The following is a 12751-nucleotide window of genomic DNA, read 5'->3' as shown; positions in this document are numbered from 1 at the left end:
CTCAAACAAACAATATTTTATTATGCTAGATATTTTTAAAATACGATACATTTTTAAAAAATGCAATTTTAATGGTAAAAGACTGTGAAAATGTGATGATTAAAAACCTGTTGATTAACAGCAAGTTTCCTTACTATATACAATGAAAAAAATAATAAACCGAACAAGACATTTCATTGTAAATAAGGCGGGATATTTACAGTTTTTGGGAAAAGTCATCCTGTGACTTGCAGTGAAAAAACATAAATTGACATTCCCAGTCACATAATTCCCTGTGATACCTCACATTTGATGTTTTTTGTTTTTTATTGATAATTTTCTTTCTAGGTTTTTGTTATCAGTTATGTACAGTAGGATTTTGTAACATCTTGTGTGGTTAATTGTTTATTACATTATTTAAATGTCACATATTATACCATGATGGTGTTTTGTGCGACACTGTGTGTCTTTTATCAGTATTTACATCAGTTTGTGAAAAAGCTATTTGTGATGAACTTTGATTCTACGTGTGGCTTTCACATTACCAAAGGTACAATCAGATACAGATTGTTAAATGTTAACTTTGTATCAGTTAATAAAATACACCTTTTTTTAAACTGCAAGTTAAATTCTTCAATTAAAAATCTTCAGTTCAGTCCATAAAACCTAAAATGTTTTTAACATATTTTAACAGTAAAGTTCTGTCAACCATAGCTGCTGTTTTTTTACCGTAAATGTCACATTTTTTAATTATTATTAATGTTTTTTTTTACAGTGTACACACTTCAGCTTTAACCAGATTAGTTTGCCTTGGCAAGCAAAAATGCATTATTTTAAGTATAAATGCTGGTGATCCAATGCAAATGGAGCAAAGAGATATATTTTTAGAATTAATGTATGGTTCATTGAAACAGGAAATATCAGATATTGCTTTTGCGAGAATGGTTTTTCATTTGAACTGAAATGACCTTGAACTCAAAATAAATATATCATGCAAACTCATCTACCATCTGTTATATTTCCTGCATTCTTGACCTGAAACAGCAGGCTCTGTGTAGTGGATATTGCACATGTTTTTCAAGAGATTGTCATGTTACAGTCATTTTTCCATCCCGACAGTCAGCTGCTGTTGTCTGTATTAAAAACGAAACAAAACGCCTCTCTAGACAAATATATGTAGTTTAATGTTAAAGAAGTGGGTCACCCTTGCGTCATTCCGAACCTATATGTTGTTTGTGGGACAAAATTAATAACTTATCGGACATAATTGTGCTTCCAAAAGGAGAACAAAAGAAAAAATGCTGTAATATTATATGTAATTTTTTTTGAAGAAGAAGTGTCTTATCAACTAGGCTGCATTTATTTTATTAACAATACTGTAAGAACAGTAACATTTGTGAAATATTATTACAATTTTAAATGACTGTTTTCTATTTTAATATTAATTTTAATTTAAATGTAATTTTTTTTTTAAAAGTACTGTCCCTAAACTTTTGACCGGTTGTGTATGCATTTTTATTACAGAAAATTTCAATTCAATGATGTCTCTCTTTCAAATGTTATTTAGGGTGAACCAGGTTTAGATGGGTTTCCAGGGAAACCAGGTCTTCCAGGAAAAGATGTAAGTGTTTAGAGGGTTCTGTTATGTATATAATTTGTCATGAAAGATTTTGCTCAGCACGTCATTTACACTGAATGCTGAAGATACTAATATGAGCTTATGTCAAGTATTGCTATGTGTTTGAACTAAATGACTTCATGCTATTTTTTTGTCCCCTAAAATCAGGGTCTTAGGGGGCTGATTGGCACTCCAGGTCCAAATGGAGTCAAAGGAGAAAAGGTATAGAGACACTTTTTGGGGATGCTGGTTGCTTTGCTTTTAAAGATATGGGCAAGTCTTTTATTCATCCTCAAGTTGTTCCAACCCATTTGGCCTCTTCTGTAGAGCACAAAGTTAAAGGGATAGTTCACCCAAAAATTAAAATTATCCCATGATTTACTCACCCTTAAGCCATCCTAGTTGTATATGACTATCTTCATTGAGATCTTCATTCATATCTTCATTTAAAGGTGCCATAGAACGTCTTTTCACAAGATGTAATATAAGTCTAAGGTGTCCCCTGAATGTGTCTGTGAAGTTTCAGCTCAAAATACCTCATATATTTTTTTTTAATACATTTTCTTAATCGCCTATTTTGGGGCATCATTAACTATGCACCGATTCAGGCTGCGTGGCCCCTTTAAATCTCTCGCTTCCTGCCCTCCCGAGCTCTTGACTATAAGTGCAGTTATACGGTGCATAAACAAAGTTCACACAGCTAATATAACCCTCAAATGGATCTTTACAAGATGTTCGTCATTCATGCTGCATGCATGCATCGATTCCTGTGAGTATAGTATTTATTTGGATGTTTACATTTGATTCTGAATGAGTTTGATAGTGCTTCGTGGCTAACGGCTAATGCTACACTGTTGGAGAGATTTATAAAGAATGAAGTTGTGTTTATGCATTATACAGACTGAAAGTGTTTAAAAATGAAAATAGCGACGGCTCTTGTCTCCGTGAATACAGTAATAAACGATGGTAACTTTAACTACATTTAACAGTACATTAGCAACATGCTAACGAAACATTTAGAAAGACAATTTACAAATATCACTAAAAATATCATGTAACCATGGATCATGTCAGTTATTATTGCTCCATCTGACATTTTTCGCTTTTGTTCTTGCTTGCTTACCTAGTCTGATGATTCAGCTGTGCACATCCAGACGTTCTGCCCTTGTGTAATGCCTTGAACATGAGCTGGCATATGGAAATGTTGGGGTCATACATACTAATTACGTAACAGTTGGTGTTATGTTGAGATTCGCCTGTTTTCCGGAAGTCTTTTAAACAAATGAGATTTATATAAGAAGGAGGAAACAATGGAGTTGAAACTCACTGTATGTCTTTTCCATGTACTGAACTCTTGTTATTCAACTATGCCAAGGTAAATTCAATTTTTGATTCTAGGGCACCTTTAAAAAAATCCTAACTCTTCCAAGCTTTATAATGATAGTGAATGAGGGGCGAGACTTTGAAGCCCAAAAAATGCATCCATTCATCATAAAAATAATCCATACAGCTCCAGGGGGTTAAGAAAGGCCTTCTGAAGTGAAACGATGGGTTTTTGTAAGAAAAATATTCATATTTATAACTACTTAAAATAACTAGATGACCATACGCATACTGCGCAAGTCGACTTGTGCTAAATGGAGGATGCAGGAGTATCGTAAGCATAGACTTATTAGTGACCAGTGTTTTGTTTTGCTCTATTCTCTGTGCTTTGCGTTCGTGGTTACATCATGGGTCGGGTCAAAGGTCACTCTTCCACCGAAAAATCAATGCGTACGGCCATTTGCCGGAAGCTAGTTATTTTAGTTAATAAAGTTTTAAAGGTGCCCTAGATTCAAAAATTGAATTTACCTCGGCATAGTTAAATAACAAGAGTTCAGTACATGGAAAAGATATACAGTGAGTCTCAAACTCCATTGTTTCCTCCTTCTTATATAAATCTCATTTGTTTAAAAGACCTCGATTAAAATGCCATGATCGAGGCATTACACAAGGGCAGCCAGTATTAACGTCTGGATAAAAGGCATTAGACAAGGGCAGAACGTCTGGATGTGCACAGCTGAATCATCAGACTAGGTAAGAAAGCAAGGACAATAGCAAAAAATGGCAGATGGAGCAATAATAACTGACATGATCCATGATATCATGATATTTTTAGTGATATTTGTAAACTGTCTAAATGTTTCGTTAGCATGTTGCTAATGTACTGTTAATAAACCATCGTTCATTACTGTATTCACGGAGACAAGAGCCGTCGCTATTTTCATTATTAAACACTTGCAGTCTGTATAATTCATAAACACAACTTCATTCTTTATAAATCTCTCCAACAGTGTAGCATTAGCCGTTAGCCACAGAGCATAGCCTCAAATTCATTCAGAATCAAATGTAAACATCAAAATAAACACTGTATTTACGCGATTAGACATGCTGCATGACGAACATCCATTTTGAGGGTTATATTAGCTGTTTGATGTTGTTTAAGGCAAGCCTGAGCTCTTGGGGCATGGAGCACGAGAATTAAAGGGCCACACATCCTGAATCGGCTCATTTCTAATTATGACCCAAAATAGGCAGTTTAAAAAAAGAATTTAAAAAAAATCTATGGGGTATTTTGAGCTGAAACTTCACAGACACATTCAGGGGACACCTTAGACTTAAATTTTTTAAAGGGCATCTATTATGCCCCTTTTTACAAGATGTAATATTGGTCTTGGGTGTCCCCAGAATGTATTTGTGAAGTTTCAGCACAAAATACCCCACAGTTAATTTATTATAACCATTTGAAAATGTCATTTTTGGGGCCTGTTTTAAAAAGAGCTGTTTTGGTGTGTACCACCTTAAATATAAATGAGCTGCATATCCCCGCCCTGCCTTTGGATGAGGGCGTAACTTGCATACCTAAGGCAATAAACAGTCAGTAAAAGCAGAATGGCTGAGAGTGAGAGACCCGCTGTTTTGTATGGCATTCAGCCGTACATGTTTGAACCGGAATCAGACCCAGATGATGAAGAGACTCCGGCAGAAGAAACACAATCGAGAATGGAGCAGGACGTCTCTGAATGGTTATTTGATACATTTATGTACTTATAGAGTTTTAATCGCGTCCCCTTTGCAATTATGGATGTGCAACACACACACACACACACACACACACTGTGATAACGTTCGCGCAATTTTTTGAAACTACAAACACAAATACTGTGATAACGTTTGCTAAGTACGTTAGATACACACTATACAAACAAGGTTTAAATTATATACACAGACATTCTACGACGACGACAGCAACTTCAGACGCATTTGTTATTGAATTGGCTGACATCGACTGAAATGACTATTTGCTCAAAAACCATTAAATACACTTACTTCTTCTGGAGGTGACGTTGGATCGCGAACAGTAGGCAACGATCCACACTTGAGGATTAACTTTGAAACAAGACCTGCTTTGAATTGACCCTCGTTCTCAAAACAGTCAGTCAAAAAATGATTCGCGCAAACATAAACGTATTTTGGAATTTTGAGTGGCGCCTTTCCTTCGTAAATAAAATCCATTCACTGCGTTTTCAGTGGCTCTGATGTCGGAAGTAAGTGAAAACTACTATGTTCATTATTACATCCCACAACAGAACACTTATGTTTCTTAGGAGACATTACCGGCTGTCGTTGAAACAATGGAGGATGGTTGACAGATCACCGACGGCGGGGTCTATGCCAAAACCAGATTGTCAATCAAACCACGTGGGTGGGACTTAGCGCAATTCTACGTCACAGCGAGAGCAATCTTAGAACAGGGCGTTCTGAGACAGTGCTTATGAATTATTGAGATTGTGAAAAAACCACTGGGTGGATTTTTCTCATTCTAGGGTGGTTTTGCTCACACACTGCCAACACACATTTATGGTCAAACACCATGTAAAAGTGAATTTTGCATAATAGGTGCCCTTTAAAAAAAAGTTCTAGGGCACCTTTAAATATGGATATTTTTCTTACAAAAACTCAGATACACCTAGATATATTTAACTCTTCTGTATTTTGCATAAAAACCCCAAAACATATATCTTTCTTGAAAAATGATAGTTTTGTATCATATGTCTGTGTTTCTCACGCTCATCCACAAAGATACCCATTCAAATATGCAACCAGTCTGTGTCATTTTATCTTTCGCTCACTGTCTCAGACACATTTTCAACTTATTCCCAAAGGAAATGACAAAAAATGTCAGACGTTGCAATTTGCAGTACAGACGATTCCTCTCCGGTTTAACTCAGCACAGAATATCAAATCACTGTTTGTGGGATTTTAACCAGCATTGAATAATGGTTGGTTAAATCATCCAAATTTCAGTAAACCCGTGTTTGTTTGATAGGGTGAACGAGGTCCTGCTGGAATACCTGGCGATGCGGTAAGACATTTGATTCGCTAACTGAATGATTTTACATTGTAAAACAGCAGTATCGAGTTGCTGTGTGTTTTTCCTCAGGTTCAGTTGGCAGGACTCAAGGGGGAGACTGTAAGTTCAAATCTGTTCAGAAGATGAGTCTACCTTTTCTTCTTCAGAGTATTCTCTAAAACTGTGTGTGTGTGTTTTTTCAGGGCTTCCCAGGAGAACGTGGACCCCCAGGAGCGGACGGCCCCCCTGGACCTCCTGTAAGATATATTTTGTAATTTAATGCTATTTCAAACAAGTTTTATTGTTACATATTGATGAAGAAAAGTAAAGTTGGCTCTGAGAAAAGCTCCTGATTGCCGATGATACTTTGATATTTTATAACTAATGCAATGACATTCAGACGATTTACATACAAATCCCTGTTGGGATCACTGCACAGTACATCATAAAATATCACATTCATGGGCTGTTCATGAAAAAGAAGCATCATATTTTCTCTGTCTGCTATTGTTGTGTACTTCATTGTTTTTAATTAGCCTATTGTTTATGTTGTTTTTCTCAGGGCGCACCTGGACCTCAAGGCCCGCCCGGTGAGCCTGGTGAGAATGGACAAAGGGTAGGACATTTATATTTTATTGTGATAATCCATCTGGGCTGCTTTTAATGGAAATGTAAGGTGTTCTAGAACCTAATCTGGGGTAACCATAGAAACCGTGAATCTCAGTGCAGTTTGGTTCATGATCTGGTATTTTTGAGTGCTCTGCGGGGTCAGATTAAAGCGAGGAGCTCGTTAGAAAAAGAGACAGGAGATGTTCGAATGCTCTCAGATGCCCTCAAACTGATGAGATGACAGCATCATTAAAATGTTCTCAGAGTACTTGGAAAACATTGTTTCTTGCCAAAAATAATTATAGTACTTGGATAATTCCATAAAGGAAAAAACAAGCAATCAGAAAAGGGTTTTAGTGTCATTTTAGTGTAATTAAATAAAAATTTTAATTTACTAACCCTCATGTTGTTTCTAATAAATATGACTTTACCACAAAAGATGTTTAGCACAGTGCTGTTAGTTATGTTTTGTTTATTAAAATAAAATAAAATATAAATATTAATTAAAAACTTTAAACAAAAATTAGAAATGTTGCCTTGGTTAATTGCAAAGACAATAAGATATGTACATTTCTAAGACCTCTAAATTATCAACATGATCAAAACTAGAAAAGCCTGTCATAATTTCTTGACTTACTTTTGAGCATTACTTTTTCTAATGATGCTGAAAATTCAGCTTTGCCATTACAGGAATAAATTGCTTTGTGAAATATATTCAAATAGAAAACAGTTATTTTAAATTGTAATAATATTTCACAATATTACTGTTTTTACTGTATTTTTAATTACATAAATGTAGCCTTGGTGAGCAGACGAAACTTCTTTTAAAAACATTAAAAATCTTAGTGGTTCCAAACTTTTGGACTGTACTATATATATATATATATATAATATATACATTTTTTCTAAACATTTTTTATATAATATATATAAAAAAAATGTTTAGAAAAAATGTATATATATATATATATATATACATTTTTTCTAAACATTTTTTTTATATATATATATATATATATATATATATATATATATATATATATATAGTATATTGAGTATTATCTCCATATTATGTTATATCATGTTATATGAGCCATAAAAGCCTGTTGTATCAAATATGATACTCAAAATGCACATATGCAAACTTTTATTATATATTCTTTTAGATTTTAAATTTTTTATCTATTTTTCTGAGTATTATTTCATGTCAGGCTTTACTTATTACAAATAAGTTGTAGTACTAATATATTGCTATGAAATAAAACTTAAAATGACATTTAAATAAACTGGAAATAATAATAAAGAACTAATGAACTAACTAATAAAAATTTAATTCAAAAGATTTTTAATAGCATATAAATAATAATAACAATAATAATAATAATAAAATTACACTGGTTTTGCACAATGTTCACACTGCTAAATAGGGCTGTCAAGCTCCAAAAGTGACATAAAAGTGGCATAAAAGTAGTTCATATGAGTTGTGCGTTAAATGTTAAGCCATGAACAGACTGTCATTGTATGCATGAGTCATATTGCCTACTTTTAATGATACTTTTGTTAGGGTGACCATATTTTGATTACCAAAAACCAGGACAAATGAGATGCTCAAATGATACTCGAAGTTTACTCAAAAACGCCTTATAATTTCAATACATTTAATGTATGCCTCCTCTGTATGGGTAGAAAATTGTTATATTACAAAATGCTATCCATAACCAAAGACACAAATTCAGATAAGCTTCTCAGAGGTTACTCAACATGTTTTATTATGAGAAGTTTAAAAAATAACGAATGAAATAATGATAGAAATAATGTCTCTTTTGTATTAGAAAAATAAGTAAATACCTAAAAAATACCTCTGCTATATTAGAAATCCAAATTTAACAAAAATAGCTCTCACAAAGTTACAAAAACTAACAAAAATATATATATCTTTAGTTTTCTTCTTCATCCTTGTTTTCCTCTTCATCCTGATGTTCTTCCACATCCTCCTGTCGGAAACCGAAAATCTCAGAAACCGAAAATCTCGTAACACCGGTCAATGAAAAACAATGAAAACCAGGACATTTTCATCACTTTATAAAAAACAACCTGGACATGTCCTGGGAAAACAGGACGTTTGGTCACTCTAACTTTTGTCCTTGCAAATGTGAATTTAATTTTTAGGTGCACATTTCCTAGCTCAGTCTTGTATCTCAGCAGGGTTGCAGGTGTTTTGAGTGTAGCCCAAGTTCTCTCCATCCCAGCGGGGGAAACAGGCTGTCAGTAGCTCTTAGAGAGGGAATCTAGCACAGATCTTTAAGACAGTGCATAAACGCAGCGGGTGGCGCATGAGTATGACACAGAACGACTGAAAGCTCTGAGTGAGATGCTAAGTGTTCCTATCTATCTTTTAAAATACTCTTATTTTAAGCTCTTATTGCTGTAATTCCTTCAAAGTACTTTTCCTTGCCATACTTGCCAGCAGCAGGGGATGCTAAAGCGTTAGCAAGAGTTAGCATGTTCTGTCATGTCAGTGATTGACCAAAGATGAAAGTGAGGGAGAGGTCATTGTACCCTCTGCTTCTCTCCACTTCTTAAAGCTCTTTATCAAAATTGTATTTTAGTCCATGTCTAAAAGCTATGAGGCCATCTATATGCTAGCATACTCAAACAACAGCAGGGAGGGATATAAAAACATCCCTACCTGAAACCGACTAGCAATAGCGGGTAGCAAATCATGGTTTGTGACTGTGACAATAAATAAAGTCTGTTGGCTAAAAAAGAAAGTATGAGCACTTCTGTATGAGCCCTATCCATACATCCTGTTTCAGTTGGAAATATATCAACACAGGAAATAAAACCATGCTCACGTGGACATTAGTATATTTGTTCTACAGCTATTTTGTCATATTTCCAATTTCTATTTAATATAGAATTCTGTCATGCTGACAGCCAACAGAACATTATTGAAAGTGTAAATCAAGTGCCATTTCTAGTTTGTCCAGGAGAGGGCAGCACAACACTTGTGCCTCTAATGAATGGAAAGTTACATTTGAGTCATTATAGATGGCAGATAGAAGACTTGAACTCTACCTGACCTTTTTTTTTTTTTTTTCTTGCATTACATTTTGACATAATTTGAGAAATCAAATGCCTGAAGTAAAATCAGGCTTAGAAGAGATGGATACCTGACTCAGAAAAAAGGATAAAGTTTGAATAAAAAGTCCTACGCCTTATCTTATCAATCAGACCAACAGTCGTTAAAAATGCTGATATACTATGTGTATATATAGTCAAAATTTGAAGTGGATCAAAACTTTTCATCAAAGTTGTCCTAAAACCTTCTTCTTAGGACAACTTAGTTCTTAGGACAAATTTGATTAACTTTTTTGATCCACTTCAAATGTTAACTACTATATATATATATTAAAGCTGATACTAATACAACCACTTTATTTTATAAAATATATCTTTATTCCTTATTTTCTCCTTATTTATTTTCCTTTCACATAATACAAGCTCATGAGACATTGTCTTCTCTGTTTCTCCAGGGTAAAAAAGGGGACGCAGGATTGCCGGGAGTTGATGGCCTTCCAGGTCCACCTGTAAGAACCACCAGAACATTCATTCTTAGTCTGAGCAGAACTATTTGCCCTTTATTTTAACTGTTAATTGTACTGTTACTGCATACTATATATATATATATATATATATATATATATATATATATATATATGCAGCAGTATATGTTTTGACAAATAACATTTGCGTATTTTATACATACAGAAAATAGTATATAGTTCTTACTGCATAAATAGTATTATGATTATATTGCATTCTGAACATGATTATATTGTAATAAAAAAACTTATTTTAGTGACCTCTAGTGGTTACTAGAGGAATGAACATCATTCAGATTAAAATATTAAATGCGTTTTAATAGTTACATGCAGTGATCATATAAATCATGTAAGTGAGTAATTTCACTGACACCATAATATTGTTACATTTTGGAAAAAAGTAAATGTTTCATTCCAAAAATCTAATAAAAGCAATTGAATTTCAAATTGAACATTGCAACTTTTATTTTGTGTTTAGGGTCCTCAGGGGCCTCTTGGACCTGCTGGCAGCCCTGGACAGACGGGACCTCCAGTAAGTTTACATACATCAATATCATATGTTTTTTATGCGTTTTTATTTGCGAACTGCACTCGAGCCATGAAAAAGTAGCAAATGATATTAAATTGATCTGTTTGTTCTCGCAGGGATTACCTGGTGAAATCGGCTTCCCAGGAAAACTAGGAGAACCAGGAAAACCAGTGAGTCTCTGTGACATTACCCTGAGAGCTCAAAAGCATACTGTCCACACACTTCAACAATCTGTTGCCCTATTAATCGAACACTCATTTTTAGTGTGGACAAACTTGAAATAATGATTTTAATGGTAATTATTTTTCAGGGCCTGCCAGGAAAAGATGGATTGGATGGTTTCCCTGGAAACGACGGCGAGAAGGTTAGAACGGTTTTAATGAGGCAAGCTGTGAACTCAGTTCTCTGGAGGCAGAACTTCATCATTTATACACTCATCTAAAGGCCAGATCTGGATTTTGACCTTTTCACGTGTGTTTTTTGTTACACTGCAGTTTTTAATTATTTTGTATTTCCTTTAGGGGCAACGAGGAGAACCCGGACAGGACGGTTTCCCTGGTAAACCAGGGCCGAAGGTAAAGCGTGATGTGTGGACTAGTGCTTTAAGATCTGGGATGGAAATCTAATTTTTTGTCACTAATGCCACTTTCTCTTTCTCTCAGGGAGATGAGGGCCCTCCAGGCCCCCGAGGACCTGCTGGTGAACGGGTGAGGAAAGTAAAACTTAAATCAGTCTTAAGAATGTCTTGACAGAAGGACATAAGAAACAACTGTCTTTCTTTCTCTGTCTTGTTCTGTCTCAGGGAGAGTCTGGTTTGGCTGGGCAGGTCGGCCCAATGGGACCCAAAGGAGAGAGAGGAGGCCAAGTAAGACGGAACTATATGGATGTTATTTCGAGAGAATCAAATTCTCGTTCTTCTCTCTTGATGTTTTGAAGTCAGAATCAGATGTTTCATTGATTAACAGAATCAATAGATATTGATTTGTAAAAAATATCAGGCTCTACTCTAGAAAAACACTACTGTGAGAATCATCATCTATTCACTTGGATGCTTGTTCAGCACACGGATGGGAAGAAAAATATAAGAAATTATACCAATATATATTTTGTAGTCTTATTCATGTCAGTTTGTGTCTTTTTTAATCTGGTTTTGGTCTAGTTGTGTCATACTTTTATCAGATCTTCATCCCAATTTATCTTTTGTAGGGGGAGAGAGGAAAAGATGGACCTACTGGCTCAAAAGGAGAGAAAGGAGACAAGGTGAGAAGCAAAAAAGACAGCTGGAAACGTGTATATATATTTAGGTTAGGGCCAGTAAGATTATTTTGTATCACAATTTCCGCAAAAATATTAAGCAGCACAACTGTTTTCAACACTGATAATAAGAAGAAATGTTTCTTGAACAGCAAGGATCATGTGACACTGAAGACTGGAGTAATGATGCTGAAAATTCAGCTTATCATCACAGGAATAAATTACATTTTTAAATGTATTCAAATATAAATCATTGTAATAATATTTCACAATATATTATTGTTTTTACTGTATTTTTCATCAGATAAATGCAGCTTTGATGAGCATAAGAGACTTTCAAAAACATTAAAACAACTTTTGAATGGTAGTATATTTAGTTAATTCATGTCTAAAAATGATAATCACCTAATCATTCTATATTTTAATTAATTAGTTTTGTTTTAGCCTACAAGTCACCTCCCAAAATGACGTTTGCGATATAAACATTATACAGTATAAATAAAAGGCTTACAGAGGACCATTTATGACCGTGTGCTGCTGTAGGTTTCACACATTTGAGATGGTTTCCTGAGGGCATGAGGTTGTTAATGAGATAATTAACATGCTGACAGGGTGAGGATATAACCTCTCATTGTGACCGTTTTTCATTCATACAGGGTGAGGTGGGCCCCAGGGGTCCGGCCGGGGTCCCAGGCAATGTGAGTACAGTTGATAACTGACATACTGTATACAGATATAACCATACGAATATACATTTACAGCTA

The 12751-nt window shown here is 34.7% G+C and overlaps 1 protein-coding gene across 1 annotated transcript in view; it reads left to right on the top strand.

Moving 5' to 3' along the window:
* col22a1 (collagen, type XXII, alpha 1) overlaps window positions 1–12751 on the top strand; it is a 69111-nt gene that overhangs the window by 36855 nt on the left and 19505 nt on the right. Inside the window, exons 18-32 of the mRNA XM_067412280.1 lie at window positions 1547–1600; window positions 1766–1819; window positions 5967–6002; window positions 6081–6110; window positions 6194–6247; window positions 6553–6606; window positions 10136–10189; window positions 10683–10736; window positions 10850–10903; window positions 11044–11097; window positions 11255–11308; window positions 11396–11440; window positions 11536–11598; window positions 11940–11993; window positions 12644–12685. Of these exons, the coding sequence (XP_067268381.1) occupies window positions 1547–1600; window positions 1766–1819; window positions 5967–6002; window positions 6081–6110; window positions 6194–6247; window positions 6553–6606; window positions 10136–10189; window positions 10683–10736; window positions 10850–10903; window positions 11044–11097; window positions 11255–11308; window positions 11396–11440; window positions 11536–11598; window positions 11940–11993; window positions 12644–12685 (756 nt within the window). The remainder of the gene's footprint in view (window positions 1–1546; window positions 1601–1765; window positions 1820–5966; window positions 6003–6080; window positions 6111–6193; window positions 6248–6552; window positions 6607–10135; window positions 10190–10682; window positions 10737–10849; window positions 10904–11043; window positions 11098–11254; window positions 11309–11395; window positions 11441–11535; window positions 11599–11939; window positions 11994–12643; window positions 12686–12751) is intronic.

This window comes from Chanodichthys erythropterus, chromosome 15 (assembly GCF_024489055.1).
Source record: "Chanodichthys erythropterus isolate Z2021 chromosome 15, ASM2448905v1, whole genome shotgun sequence".
NCBI lineage: Eukaryota > Metazoa > Chordata > Actinopteri > Cypriniformes > Xenocyprididae > Chanodichthys > Chanodichthys erythropterus.
Note: the sequence above shows the minus strand (reverse complement) of the source record. Positions and strands in the feature narration are given on the sequence as shown.